This window comes from Protopterus annectens, chromosome 1.part0 (genome assembly GCF_019279795.1).
Source record: "Protopterus annectens isolate FY-2018-M chromosome 1.part0, PAN1.0, whole genome shotgun sequence".
Classification (NCBI taxonomy): Eukaryota; Metazoa; Chordata; order Ceratodontiformes; family Protopteridae; genus Protopterus; species Protopterus annectens.
In genome coordinates, this window is record NC_056725.1 from 1,747,845,856 (window position 1) to 1,747,862,170 (window position 16,315).

At 40.9% G+C, this 16,315-nt stretch overlaps 1 protein-coding gene across 1 annotated transcript in view; it reads left to right on the forward strand.

The window, feature by feature from the left end:
• Positions 1-16,315, forward strand: part of IGF2R (insulin like growth factor 2 receptor) — a 2,372,344-nt gene that overhangs the window by 481,514 nt on the left and 1,874,515 nt on the right. Inside the window, exon 8 of the mRNA XM_044074918.1 lies at positions 9,344-9,506. Within this exon, the coding sequence (XP_043930853.1) occupies positions 9,344-9,506 (163 nt within the window). The remainder of the gene's footprint in view (positions 1-9,343; positions 9,507-16,315) is intronic.

Here is a 16,315-nt window from a genome sequence, read left to right on the forward strand (position 1 = left end):
AAATTGCTTCCAGAAACAGATCCTCCTAATTTTAAAGAAATGCAGGATTTATTGCATGCAACTGAACAAGTGGGAAAGCATACTTTGCAATGTGGTTTTGATTCTTTAGAGGCGTCCTGCAGAGCAGCAGTTACAGTCTCTGTCATTAGAAGACATGCTTGGTTAAAAGAACATACGTTACCAGATCATGTTAAAGCAAAATTATTGGATGCACCTTTGCAGCAGGATGTGTTATTTGGAGTTAAGGCAGAAGAGCTATTAAAGAAAATGGAGGATAAGGCAAAATCTATGCAAACAGTGAAGGATTTCTTACAGGTTCAGCCTCCTAGATTTAGCAGAAACTGGCCAACTAGAATTGGTCCTTTCCAATTACAGACAGACCTCAAAGGGGAAGATACAGACGTCCAAGAGGTAGAGGTCAAACACAAGGTCCTTACAGGCCTCGACAATGGGTTGCATCAGGCCAGAAAGAAGAGGAAGACAGGCCCCAACCATACAAAAAGCAGCTCCAATGACTTCCCACTACAGCTGCCAAACAAATCCTTCTTGGCAGCCCCCTTGGGAGGAAAACTGGCACTCTTCTACCACAATTGGCAAATGTTCACCAAAGACAAATGGGTTCTCAACATTGTATTTCAAGGTTACAGGTTCCACTTTCACACCCTGCCACGGTTAAAAGGAATGCCAAATCTGCCACCAAATCAATGGGCAGAGGCTCAAAAACAAATTACAGCACTCATGGATATGAGAGCTATTCAAAAGGTACCATCACAGGAGCAAGGACAAGGATTTTACTCAAGATTCTTTCTGGTTCCCAGAAAGGACAAAGCCTGGAGGCTCATTCTGGATCTTTCATCTCTAAACACTTACCTGGATGTTCCGAAATTGAAAATGTTGACATTACAGCAGCTTCTTCCCATGCTGGGCAAGAAAGCTTGGCTCGTGACTTTGGACCTCAAAGAGGCATACCTGCATGTCCCTATCAGACAAAACTGCAGAAGATACCTCAGATTCATAGCTGGTTCAATGCACTACCAATTCTCTGCACTGCCCTTTGGCTTAAATACTGCGCCCAGGGTCTTCACAAAGTGCCTGGCACCAATAATTGCATTTTGCAGACAGGAATTCAAATTTATCCGTACCTGGACGACTGCCTGATTCAAGCAGAGAGCAAGGACATTCTTCTAAAGCATCCAGCGTTTGTAAAAAATTAAGTTGCCTGGGGTACACAGTAAATGAAAATAAATCAAAACTAGTGCCCTCACAAGAGATTATATTCCTGGGTGCCAGCTTGAACACAACGACCCAGATGGTTTATCTCACGCCAGACAAACAAGGACAACTGACTCAATACTTTCAATTGATGGCAACAAAGACCCAACTCCCTGCAAGAAAAATTCTGCAGGCCTTGGGTTACATGGCATCCTGCATACTACTAATTCCATATGCCAGACTGCATATGAGGAAACTACAATGGTACCTAAAGAATGTATGGTCTCAACACTGTCAAAGTTTGGAAACAGTTATACCACTAATCCCTTGCCTTCAGCAGGAGTTTCAATGGTGGGCTCAAGCTTGTCACCTCAACAAGGGACAGCCTTTTACACAACCCACAGCCAGGCAAACACTGACAACAGATGCATCGGATTACGCCTGGGGAGCACACATGGCAGGCAAATGTATTCAGGGCACATGGCCCGCAGAACAAAGGCATCTTCACATCAATCAAAAAGAGATGCTAGCTGTACAAAATGCCCTTATAGCTTTCAAGGACCTGCTGCATCCAGGACAACTACTACTAAAGACAGACAACACCACAGTCATGTGGTACATAAACAAGCAAGGGGGCACTCACTCCTACCCCCTATGCAGACCAGCTATGACCTTATGGAACCCAGCTATAAACCTTCAAGTTCATCTGCAAGCACAATTCCTGCCAGGAGAGAAAAACACACTGGCAGAAGACTTAAGAAGGAACATCATGGATCCCCACGAATGGGAGTTGAATCCACAGATATTCAGAATGATAACACAGAAATGGTGGAGCCCGGACATAGATCTGTTTGCATCCCCAATAAACTGCCAGCTACAGAAATTCTGCACAAGGAGTTACCATCCACAAGCATGGAAAGTGGATGCCATCTCATTCAGCTGGGAGAACCTACAAGTATACACCTCTCCTGCCAAAGGTACTCATAAAACCCAGGTAGGAAGAGCCAAAGATGATCCTGATTGCACCAGACTGGCCACGCCAGCACTGGTACCCAATCTTAAGGAGCTTAGCACAAGAACCACCCTGGATTTTGCCTCAAATCCCACATCTGCTGACTCAGCACAACAACCAAATACTACACAGCCAGCTAAAGACCTTAAACCTAGCTGCATGGAAGATTCCTTAGTCAAGCAAGCACTGCCTCTCTCCAAAGCTGTTATGGATATCATTCTGGAGGCCAGAAGGCCTAGTACCAGGAAAGCCTGTTCGGATAAATGGAAGAAATTCTGTGCCTGGAACCAAGCTCACAGCCTTGACCCTCTTGTCCTAAACATTCCTCAGAAACTACAGTATTTAACTGAGATGCTGGACAAAGGACTCTCCATCTCATCCATCAAGATCCACGCCTCTGCCATCTCTGCTCATTACAACACGGATTCACCAATTTTCTCTAATCCCCTGTTAAAACAGTACCTCAGAGGGGCTAAAAACATAAGACTGCCCCTTGGAGCACCTACTCCAACTTGGGACCTCAACTTTGTTTTGGAGAAGCTAACTTTACCTCCTTTTGAGCCAGACAACACAGCAGAATTAAAGTATATCTCTTGGAAAACTGCTCTGCTCCTGGCAATAACATCAGCACGAAGAGTTTCAGAATTACAGGCACTAATGGCAGTGGAACCTTTCCTCATTTTCCACCAGGACAGGGTGTCTTTACGAACTAACCCTACTTTTATGCCAAAGGTGGTATCTAGTGTGGCTCTAAACCAAACTATTCACCTGCCAACTTTTTATCCTAAACCACAGAATAAAGGGGAGAGACTACTGCACTCTTTGGACATTCACAGACAGTTATGCTTCTACTTGGACAAACCAAAGCTTTTGGAAAATCTGAGCAATTATTGGTAGCATATGCTGCAGGAGCACAGGGAAAAGCCATTTCAAAACAGACTATTTCAAAATGGATAGGACATTGTATACGTTTCTGCTACACATACCATGGAAAACCTGTACCTAGCAGCATTAGATCTCACTCCACCAGGGCAACAGCCACTTCAACTGCCTACCTCAGGGGAGTACCTACCAAGGATATTTTGGAAGCAGCAAATTGGAGTTCTGTACACACCTTCACCAAGCATTACCATCTGCATCTATACTCTAAATCCAGAGCTGGCTTCACCACTGCAGTGCTGCAAGGCCTTATAACCACCCCTAATGCCTTATAGAACCAGCCACCCTTCCTCAGCTTTGGGATTCTACCCAAGTGTAATGACTGCAGCAGTGTAACACGATGAACATAGTACAGTTTTGTACCTACCATAAATGTAGATGTTCGAGTGTATACACTGCTGCAGTCCAGGTTACCCTCCCTCCTTCCCCTCTTACTGGCTGGTACGTACCTATGTCTTCTACCGTTACTACCTATGAGGAGTATTTGCTGGTAGCTGTAAGTTTTTTTTGGTTTTCTTATGTATGTTTTATTAGCAATTGGAACGGCCTACATATTTAGAGGCACCTGACATCTGGGGCAAGAACAACTGAAGAAAATGGCATCGGCTGCATCTTATATACCCCTGTCGCACTGATGTCAGGGAGGAGGCGACAGCAACCGATGCCGGACCAAGACTTTGGAACTCTGGCCGACTGCGGGACCGCCTGACGGCAGGATAACCCGAGTGTAATGACTGCAGCAGTGTCTACACTCGAACATCTACATTTATGGTAGGTACACAACTGTAGTTTTGTTGTTACTCTCTTTCTTAAAAAATAGTATGTTTAATGCAACAATGGCTTCCTCATCAGCAAATGCAGAAATACTTCATTTGGATCCATTCTGCTTTGTCCACAAATCAACTCACAGTTAACTGCATTGCATCACAAAACATTTAATCCAGGACTTCAGTTTTTCAGTTTCCTCAGCAACTTTAGAAATGTTGTTGGTTCTAGGGTTGTCATCTCAAGCCCACAACTGGGAAAATTAGATTAAAATACATTGGTAGCTCAGTGGTATGTCAACACGTAATTTTAGCAAGGGCAAAATTCAGAATGACTGTATAGTAAAAGTGATATTTTTTTTCAGTTGGTCAGAATACAAGGGGAAAAAAAAGAAAATGAAGGAGAGAACTGGTAGAATAAAAAAAGTACAAGGTTTGTTTGTACAAGTCTTCCTCACTCTTACTGCTATTCTTCAGGTGTGGTTAGACCAAATGAGAACCATTCTGCAGCAAACCCTGCGGCGATATTTCAACTGTAGTGCCTGCTGAATGTGTGTTTTGACACTATCAGATATTCATTGGTATTCTGTAAATTTGTTCGGTCTGTAAAGAAGTACTGAATCTCAGGATGGCACTAGGGACAACACAACAGGAGAGAAACACCATTTGAGATATTTTCACTTTAAACCATTATTCCAGGCTGAATACCCAAACCAGTCCAGTGACTTGCACCCCATACGTACTAATTAAAGTGTGTGTGTGCATATTTGTGTGTTCTTTGTTTTTGTGATAACTGTGTTTTCTCCAAATCCTCATGATTGGGTCCCCATCTATTCCAGATTCCAGTCTTGAGGAGGGCTCTGTGCTGGTTGTTGACAGATCCTGGAAAGTCCATCATACTACTACTTTATCCAGTAGTTTCTCGGCTGATGTATACCTTAGAATCAAAGTGGCAATCTTATTTAGCAATTGGTGTGTTTAGGGAACATCTCGGGTGAAGACGCTGATCAGCCTAAAAAATGTGTTAGAATAATCATTGCATTAAAGGCATTCAGAAACAACTTTCTCAAAAGAATTTTAGAAAATAGACTTCTCAGTAGTAATGTGGTGTATATAAAAACAATGTTGTGCTGTCTTTTGCAGAATACTCATGCAGATATATAAACTAACATTTATTAACTTTCAGTGTGAGTCATTTCACAGTCTGCTAGTGGTCTGTGAGTCAGGTAGATTTTTCTAATTCACAGGTGCCAGTTTAATTTTCAAGTCTTCCTACAGTCAACCAGAATTGTAAGGTTTATCATCATATTTTAGTGTATCCCAGAAATGCTTGGTTAGTGTTTTGAGCTAAAGCTGACAACACCCTCTCTAGACAGCTGTAGAACTACCTCTCTGTACTTAGGAAAGGGCAGCAAAGTAAATATTTCAACAGCTTTTGACAGCTCACTTTTGGCTCAGGCAAAATGAGCTTTCTAACTCATTGAGACAGGACTGCAGCTCACACATTTTCCTTTCAGAGAGGATCTTTTTTTCCTAAAATGTGGATAAAAGTATGCATTAATCTTTAGAGTTTCTTTGTTTCAAAGTCTGGATGCAGAAGTTTTGGTTCCCAGCAAAACATTTGGATTGGCGTAATGGTTAAGGTCTTTCCCTCATAAATACAAGGTTACAGGGTTTAATTCTGACATTTGGTTATTGGCTAGGCTTGCAGTAGTCTGTAGACTGATGGTCTAGTATTTGCCTATGAATCTAAGTCCTGCTATTCCTTCTGGAAGTAAGGAAATCTATTGTAAAGTCTTATTTATCAAAAAAAAAGAAGGTTTTCATTTGTGAGTTGGAGGGCATATGTGAACTGATGTCCAAACACAATTTCCATAGATTCCCATTACCTTTTTGAATTGCTTTCTGTCGGCCCGTCTTATCTTAGCCTTTTTTGCATGTCACCTAATGGATACCTTTGGCATCTAGACCTCAGGTTATTCCTTAAAGTGGTGTTGGCATTTAAAACCTATAAAGAGTGTTGGTCTCCCACTTTGTGTTATGATGTTTCTTCTATAAATATAGACAAATGCTCCCTTTAATCACCTTACAGAGAACTAAAAATCTTATCTTGGAAATGAACCTTTTATTGGCTTTGGCACAGAGTTGCAAGCTGTATGTTGTGACCATTTTATTTTATTTGTCATAAAAGTAGGGCATCTTTATTGAGTAATTCATCTTTCATGTCTAAAGTCATGTCAGCTATTGCTATAATCCAAAAGTTTTAACTCCCCCTGCTTTTACTATCCTGCTAAAGCTGCAGGAGACCTGATATTGCATAAAATGGATTCAAGAATAGAGTTCTTGCCTGATATTTCTAGGACCAAAGAAAGCAAAAGGTTGCTCATCCTTTTTAACTTTTTACAACTTTTTTTGCTAGACTGTGCTATGATTTTTAATTATGCCTTGAAGGGATGTAATTTTAAGTATGTTCTGCTTGGTCAGTGGCAGCTCTTGTTACCACCCTGCAAGGGTGAGTTTGCCAGTCGTGTGTGTCCACTGTTTAATTTTCAGTACACATTTACCAGACACTACAGCTTAAGTATGGACTGCAAACTTAGAGCTGGTTTTGTAGGGCTGTTTTCCAAGATGTGATTGTTTAGGCTTCCACCTGAAATGTGAATGTATAAGTTTGTGCTGCACTAATTCAATTGCTGTTGATAATAGGGACATCTGTCATAGTACACTTGTATCTGCCTGTAATGGTATATGGTTGAAGAGTCCTTGTCTCCCTATTAACTTCCCATCCTTCACTCCCTAGTATTTTTCCCCGCAAAATTATTTGTCTTGTTTTATCTTTGTCGTTTACTAAAATGAGAAATTTGGTGACTGGTGATTCCTAGCCTTGACCTTCAAAAGGATAGTATGAAGGATTATAATAAAACAACAAAAGAAAAAATAGGTGTCAGAATTTAAATACTTTTTAAATCCTATCCTGTTTAAATCCTCTGCACAAGCTTTCAAAGAAACCCCTTTAAAAAAAACTTTCATAGAGCTCCTGTAAGCTTATAAAAAACAGATTAATCAGTCAGAATACACAATTCATAATCACTAATTAAATAATTAATCCCCTAAAAAAGACTTTCAATTACATTCAGCATTCAAACCAAAAGGTTTTAAATTTCCAAACTTAAGAATATCTCTATATCCATCTTATCTATCTATACATATTCCTTAACTAATAAACTTTTTTTTTACATATTTACTCAACACACACAGGCACTTATTTCAACATGTTTTTAGTGGTATGGAGGATTAGTTTTTTTATTGGGAAAAGATCCTGATGAATGGGTAACAAATTATGGTGGACATTCGCTATACCTGATTGCAGCTGAGGCAAGGTTGTGTGATATCAGCAGTCCTCTCTACATCAGTATGAGTTTCGATTAGCAGATAGTGTGATGAATGTCCTGTGATACTGTCTCTCCACCATCCATCCTGTAAATTTGAATTGTAAGTAAGTAGTGGAGCCTTGGTGCACCATAATTGTATGCTCTGTATCACATCCGATAGTGGCATGTTTTTTCCCAGAAAGAGGCTAATTCATTGTATGCCATTGCCCATTTAATTGTATACAAAGAAAGGACTGACCTCTTGCAGCTTCTGTTTTGGCATGTTCTTTGAGCTTTGAGTTATGACCTTTCTGCTTGGCTTCTTTGGTTAGCCTTTGTGATTTCAAGTTTTGAAGTGGAGCATGCTCAAGGCATCAGGGTTATTAAGAATACATTATTTTTGTAGCTAGTCATAACTCAGGGCTGCATCTCAAGTCTTCACTGACATAAAAAGTTTTGCTGGTTATGGTGTCCAGTGAGGGTCTTGAATAGCTATTACTTTGAATACAGGAAGTCTTCAGCCATCTGTTTTTGTGAGCACCTCACATAGCTCGAGCGTATTTAAATTGCGTATAGCCAGGTGCTGAGCAATAAAAGTGTGCATGCAAAAACAGAAATATAATGTCATTAGGCCTTTTAAAACTGCAAAGCAGTGGGGATCACCTGAAGCCATCTGTGCCAGGAAATTGGTTTCTGAGCTGTAACACATGGTATACAAAGGCACACACCCTAGAGAACTCGAGCTGTACCCTCAAACCTAAAATGACTCATGGACAGAGAGCATGGTAGGTGGTTAGTAAAGAACTGTGCTAGCTCATTATGCTGGCAGAACCCAAGTCTTAAGGACATGAAAAAAATACATCTTTTAAGGCAGTGCAAGCTTGAACAGTCAAACTGTGCAAGTTATATAGAACTGGGGTAATGTCATAACAGTGGGAAATATCACTTACTAATAGGACTGCAGAATATTTCAGTATCTTAGGGAAGAGATCTAATTAGGTGATGGAGGCTATTGATTAATTACAAAATTTAGAATACTGCAGATAATAAAAATAATAGGCTATATTATACACTTTAATAGTGCTCATCCCTGCACTGTGCCTCCTTTCCATCATCTGTGTAAGGCAGAATTTTAAGATTACAAATGAATGATGTAGAGCATTGTATGCTTATTTAAGAGTGATGAAAATAATTGCAATGTTTGTTTTTAGGAATCTATGGAATAGATGGGAGGTATACCAGCCCACTTGAAGGGGTACCTTTACTAAGAATCCACTTGCCACCCCCCAACCTAGCAAAATATGTATGTCTAATTTGGGACACAATAACAGACGATGTTTGGGCCATGTGCTGCTTGCATATCTTAGAACTGATTTGTTGTTCAGCGTATAGTGCCTTGGATGTACTGCTCATAAAAGTGGTTATAGGATCTGGGCTAAAGCATCATCTCACTTTTCAGTCCATCTGTCCCAGAAAAGCAACACAGGGATAGGATTCACCTTATGACACTGCTGATGGTTATTGATCTTGGGATATGAAAGATGTTCAATTTTTTTATCAATGAAATTTAGTTGAAAGAACCATCCACTAATATCTTGCATACTGGATTTTTCTCCACACTTCCATCTTCTGGTGCTTTCCAGGCATTCCTCTGTTTGTGAATTCTAACCAAATCAGGCCTAATGGTCTGCGTGGTCTGTGATGACATCCTTACAGCATTACCATTCTGACAAGGATCATTCCTTCTTAAACAATTCCCTGCTGTGCATACTTTGACAAATTCTTAGCATACCAATACTGATGGAAATTGGAAGTGTGACCACATGAATTAGTGAACTGTGTTCTACTGTTTAAACACAGTTGCATGGTGTCAATGATGTTCATCTACCTTTGAATCCTGATAACCCAAAATGTTGACATTAGCATTTTAAGTGTGAATTTTGCCAGAGAGAGAATTTTGTTTGTATTCTAGTTATTTTATTGCATATGATTTTCCAAGGTGTGCACTGTATTTGACAGATAGTATTTTTTGTTTTTGTCTTCAGGGTTCAGATCCAAAACTGACAGCAGACACAAACTGTCGTTATGAGATTGATTGGATCACTGAATTTGCTTGTCAGAGGGATTACCTGGAAAGTAACAACTGCAGCCTGACAAGTGAACAACACGATTTTTCAGTTGACTTGTCACCACTCACGTTAAAACCTGGTAAAGAAAAAAAAGTTTGTTGGGCTGAACTGTAGATGTTTGCTATTGAATTTTGACTAAACACACTCACATCTCGGAATTCAAAATTAATGAAGCTAAAACAAAGGCAATAGATGTAAACTATGCACCCACACATGAATTGGTTCAATAATATGCATATTTATGGGACATATAAAATGAAGTACTTGGAGTATGGATTAAAAATGATTGTGTTATGGCAGCTAAGGATATATGGGAAGAGCCTAAACAAAAAGTTATAATAAACCTGAGAAACTGGAAGTTCTGGATATGGACAGCAAGATACACGCTGTGAAATTTTTTAATCCCTTCAGTTTTATAAATAGGCCAGACATATTTTTATCAACCAGAGGAGAAGTTGTGGGTAGTAATTAATATTGACTTGAAGAGTTGTATCTGGGAGAGGAAGAGGGCAAGAGTCAAGTGAGATAAGTTGATCCTTCCAGTAAGTCAAAGTGGTTTAGGATTCCCTGATTTTGAGAGATATTTCAGAGCTACTCAGCTAAGGCTCCTATACATAGTACACACAGAAAGCTGTAACTCAAACTTGAAAGGGATGATGATGAAACAGGAAAGGGCTCAAGAAACAAGGGGAGAGTGGGATTTTTGATGCAGATTCTTAAGGAAACTAACAATAACCATACAGAATGTTATATTAATAAAGTAGCAGAAAATATTCTAAGAACTAAGACAACATGGGGATGGAGAAATGAGATTCTGATAATAGGAATGACTGCAATTAGGGGTACAGAAAATAAGCTAAAGGGGGCTAGAATTTACTGGAGAAAACTGGCAAAGTAACCAAGGTATTGAGGGCAAATAAGAGAGGGAAAGGTAATAGAATGGGAAGAGGCCAAGAATTCATTTGGACTGCAGGCTAGAGATTCCCTTCCCTTTCAGTGATTGATATCAGAGTATATGCAAAGAGAAAGAAATAAGGGGATTCTAAGGATAAAAACAACAGCGGCAGAGTTTTTAGTTGAAGTTAAAATAGAATCTGCTGTTAAAAAGGGATAATTAGTAGGGCATATCAAATATTGCATAATAACTATAGAAATCAATCAGAGGAGGTTAGAAAGGATTGGATAAGCAATTCACAAAGAAACAATGGGGGAATGTGTATGGCTCCCAAGTATGCAACAACTACAGCCTTAAGTACAGGCTTCATCCCAGCAGAGTGGAGAACTGCCATTGTCATCCCCTTACACAAAGGTGGTGCCACTACTGACCCTGGAAACTGTTGCACCATTAGCTTTACAAGTCTGATCTGTAAAACCATTGAACGTATTATTATGGATCTTATAAACAAGGACATAGGCAATCTCCAAGCACTTGACTCCACCCAGTTCAGATTCGTCAAGGGCAGATCTTGCCTGTTGAACCTGGTTGACTTCTTTGAGACTGTCACCAAGGCCCTGGATGAAGGAAGGTCAGTACATACAGCTTACCTTGACTTGGCCAAGGCCTTTGACACAATCCCCCACTTGGGCATCATCGAAAAGCTAACACAGCTTGATGTAAATCCCTATCTTATCAGGTGGGTGGCCAACTGGCTCACCGACAGGAACCTCAAGGTCAAAGTAGGCACCTCCACCTCCAGTAGCAGACTGTCACTAGTGCAGTTCCCCAGGGATCTGTCCTGGGACCCCTACTGTTTGTCATCTACTTCTTGGTGGTTCAGACAAAGACAAACGTGTAAGTTGGGTGCTGTCATTGACTGCCCAAATGATGTTAACATACTGCAAGAGGGTCTCATAGCAACTAATGACTGGTGCCAAAATCATGGCCTCAAGCTAAATGCAAAAAATTGTATCATCATACCATTTGGCAAAAACACAGCCCCTACCGATTATCACATCAGTGGCAAACCCCTAAATGCATAACCTGTAGTGAGAAACCTGGGTACTCAGGTTGATAACAATCTCACATTCAACCATCATGTAGTGGTCAGAAAAGCCTTTTGCTTGGTTCATCTCATAAGTAAAGGGATTGCATCCAGAAAAAGGGAGATTATTACCTCTCTATACTGCTCCCTCATTAGACCAATAATTGAGTATAACTCCCTGTTTGGTATGTACCTCTCCAAACATTTGCACCAACTGGAAACGCCACAGAAATACCTCCTAAAGAGAAGCCATGGCTCCAACACCTGTCCTGTGCGTACAGGCTCAAATCACAGTCACTCTACTCGGTATCGTACAGGTTGCTCAGAGGTGATCTGTGTCTCTCCTACAAGGCAATCTTGGACCCTGCTGTACTAGAGATGCTCCATATCTGTAAGTCTAACTCCTCGCGCATTACCTTGTTGAAAGGCCTGAATCTAATATGTGAAATCAACATAACCTGCTGGAGAGACAAGTTTGTCTCCCAGTGGCTGCCCCATCTCTGGAATAGACTTTCCATACATGTCAAACAGAGTATCTTGCTGACCCTCTTTAAGCGCAACCTTGATGAATGGATGGGAAATCACAAGTTTATCCAAGGGGTTCCTCCTGTGTCCCTCATTAACAGGAGTGACAGGTGCTGACTGAGGTTTCTTTTTGGGGATAAACTCCTGGCTGGGCTTGTAAGGGCCCCAGGGCCGTTAGCCTAGTAACTTCCTATGATCCTACGAACAAAGTCTAGAAGATTTAGGAGCTTTACTTGGAAGTGTTTACATAGACATTTTTATACCCCAAGCAGAAAATGAAGAATTTTTCCTCCAATTACATTGTTGGAGGTGTGATGGAGGAGAAAGAGGCATTTGTGAATATAGTTTTTGTGAGTGTAATGAGTAAATTATTTTTTGAACTATGAAATGGAATCAGAATTGCCTAGACATAGAAAGACCTTGTTGAGTTTAATTCTGGTAGCTGAAAAAAAAGGCAGTCATTGGGAAATGGAAATCAAAGTCTAAACCAACTGTACTAGAAGTAGTGAATATAGTAACAGAGATAAAATGACTGGAAGCAGGATCTTTAGAAAAGGGTAGGAGCAAATGGGAATTGTGGGAACAGTACATGCAGAATAATGTTTTGGAGGATGAATGAGATTTAAGGGAAGGCAGGAAATGAATGGGAATTGTAATGCTTGACTGACAGTGACTGGCTGGATTACAAGTGATGTAGAACATTTGTAACTGAAAATATGTCAGTATGGTTTGTTTTCATTTATATTAATGAATGATTGCCTATGTCGTAAGTGATAATTTAATAAAGATGTTTCTTGTTTAAAAAAAAAAAAAGACATGCATCTTGCAGTATTCTGACTGTGCTGTAAAGTGTGTAACATTTTTGTATTGGTTTTACATATGGGCTTCATTTTATTTCTTCTCACACCGACTGCTAGTTCACTGCCTAGACACCTGGCTACTGCAAGTTCTGGGTGTATCGGGATGATGATCTTCTGGAGAAAAATTAGTGCCTTTGTATCCGAATCCTGAAACCTGCAGTAGTTACAGGGCTGTGATTGAATTTGTGTGTTGAAGGTAAATGGTGTTGCTTCTGAAGTTCACTGCAGCTAAGTCTGGTGGGCCATGCTACTTTGCCTGTTTTCTAGCAGTGCGCTAAATAAGTCTTTGAAAGAGATGTTGTAGCAAAGGAGTATGCTTGCATGATGGGTCAGTAGAAATGAGTGATCTGTGAGGCAAATAAAGTGGGTAATTGGTTGGTACAGTAGGGGCATGATTGTGTTCATATGAATGGGGGGGGGGGGTCCACCAGCAGTGGGCTAGGGCTTTTATATTGGTGGATGTATATCACAGTGTACCAAAAACATGGCTGAATGTTTCGATCTCAAAATGAATTTCTTTGGATCCATATTTCAAATACATAAATCTAACTTCCTTTTCCAGAAAGAGCATTTCCCTAAGAAGAAACAGCCCATTTATTAAATATGATCTGCCATGTGTTAGGTAATTCTGTTGTTCCTAGTTCTCCCAGAAAACGGAATCTTACTGACTACCCTTTAGGACAGAATGTTGAATGCTGATTGTCCATGTTTGTTACAACCTGGAGAACAGTAACAGAGGATCCATGAGTTTTTGATGTTATTGCAGGTGGTCATGTTTTCGACCTGTTGAGTTACTGTTATCAAAGATTTACTATAGGGTCAACCCATCTTTAGAGGGTTGGATCAAGCTCAGACTCTGGATCTCATGGGGAGCTATAGAGACCCTTCACCATTTGGAAGGAGGAAAGGGGCTTCTTTTCCTGGCCATTTCGTATTCTGAAATAACTGTGCTCCATCCCTTCATGGACATCAGCAGCTTAGCTAAACACGTGATGTGCATCACATGTTGGTCTGCAATTTTCCTGGAGAGGTATGTCCCATCTTTAAGGTATGGAATGATACCTTTTGAGGTGATGAAATTCATTTTGGCACATCATCATCCTGGGTCCTAACATGAGGTTTCTTTGATTCATAGTAAGTTGGCAGTTTATAGTTCATAGTGCTGCTATTTGGTTTATCCTTTGCATCCAGAGTGCTTACCAGGGTTGTAGCCATGATGGTGTGATTTTGTATTACTGTGATTAATTGTCTGGCTCCTGATGTCATTCAGATGTTCCATGATAAGCGGCCCTTTCCCTGATCAGTCACCCTAATAAGTCTTTGCTTGTCACAGCACAGGAGATTCTCCAACAAGTTAAGGCTAAGTAGCTTTGGATGCCAGTTTTTCCTCGTTACAGTGAGGGGCAAGAGGTCAGGACTGTTTGCGCTGTATTTAAAGTTGAAGATGTTGGTAACCTGAATGTTTTTGTAGTTTTGGGGCCTCATGGAAACTACTGTTTTTGCTGTCTCATTCACCCACTTTTGAATAAGGATGCTTTGTAATGCTGTGAGGTACACATGGCTGCAGAACTTCTGGTATGTCAGACCAGTCCGCAGGATCTGAAGTGAAGGAAAGCTTCCACAAGTTCAGTGTGGGATTACCTTTCTTATAGCCAATCTTATTGGGAAGGGGTCATCATAAGATCAAAGGATCATAGAAAGTTACTAGGCTAAGGGTCCAAGGGCCCTTACAAGCCTAGCCAAATTTAACCTTGTTACCATGATCAGAACCTATTGCCCCTGTCCAAGAGGGACACAGGTGCAACCCCAGGTGAATTTATGGTTACTCATCCAATCGTCCAGATTGCATTTGAAGAGGACCAGTGAGGTGCTCTGTTTGATGTGAAGTGGAAGTCTGTTCCAAAGGTGTGGTAACCTCCGGGAGACAAATCTGTCTCTCCAGCAGGTTCTATTGATGTCACATACCAGGTTTAGCTCCTTAGAGCGAGTAACGTGTGTGCCATTTTACTTGTGGATATGCATCATTTCCAATAAAGCAGGGTCAGAGATTGCCTTATATTCAAGACAGAGATCGCCTCAGAGTAGTCTGTATGAAACAATAAAGTGACAGTGATTTCAGCCGCTGCACATAGAATAGCTGCTGAAGACCTTGAATTTTCCTTGTGAGGAACCTTTGTGGTCTCTCCAGTTGCTGCAGGTGCTTTGAAAAGTACATACCAAAAGGGGCACTGTGCTCAATTATTGGCATAATGAGTGAAGAATACAGGGAGGTGATAACTTCTCCTTTTCTCAAGGCAATGCCCTTTCTTATGAGATGAGTCATGTAGAATGCCCTTCTTACCACTGTGGAAACATGGTGATCAAAGGCAAGGTTGCTGTCAACCTGAGTGCCCAAATCTCTCGCCACTGAGTGTGTACTTAGGGTATTGCCATTGATATGGTAATTTGCAGAGCATCGTTCTTATCAAAAGGAATAACACATTTTTTTGTATTGAGTTTGAGGCCATGACTTTGGCACCAGTCATTTGGTTGCGTATGACCTTCTTGAAGGATGTTGACATCATTTGGAGATTCTGTGATGGCACCCAGTTTGCAGTCATCAGCAAACTTGGTCAGCCATAGTCACTTGCATTTAGCTTCTACTTCGGAGAAATAAATTCTGAACAGTAGAGGTCCCAGGACTGATCCTTGTGGAACACCACTGGTTACAGGTCTGCTGTTGGAGGTGGATTCCCCTATTTTGACTAGGGGTTATATCAGTGAGCCAGTTCGCAACCCATCTTATGATATAAGGCTTGATATCTAGCTGGGAGAGTTTGTCAATGATGCCTGAGTGAGGGATAGTGTCAGATACCTTGGATAGGTCTAGTTAGGCTTTATGCACAGACTTTCCCTCGTCCAGGGCCCTGGTGACTATCTCGAAGAAGTCCACCAGATTTAACAAGCATGATCTACCCTTGAGAAATAGAAACTGGGTAGGATCTAGTGTTTGGAGATTTACCTATACCTTTGTTGATAAGGTCCATGATGATTCTCTCCTTGACTTTGCAGATAAGCTAGTCAAGCTAATAGGTCTGTAATTTCCAGGATTAGTAGAAACACCACCTTTGTAAAAGGGGATAACAGTGGCTGTTTTCCATTCAGCTGGGACAAAGCAAGTGCTTAGACTGTGATTGAAGAGAGTACCCAGTGGTGATGCTAATTCTTGTTTGAGCCCATGTAGGGCGCAACCTGGGATGTTATCTGGTCCCATTGATGCTGTGGTTTTGGCCTTACAGCATTTATGACCTTCTCTTTAGAGATGCACAGTAGAGGACAGGAAGTAGGATGTCATCATGAGGTACTTGGGACAGGGGAGTGAAGTTTTCACCAAACCTGTCAGCTAACAGGTTAGCTATGTCCACCGGCTCAATAAATGAGTTACCATTAACTAGCAGTTCAGTGCAAATCTGGGCCTTACCTTGTAAGTTACAGATGTAACTAAAGAATGCCATATGGCTGTCCTTTGTCGAGGAAGCTAA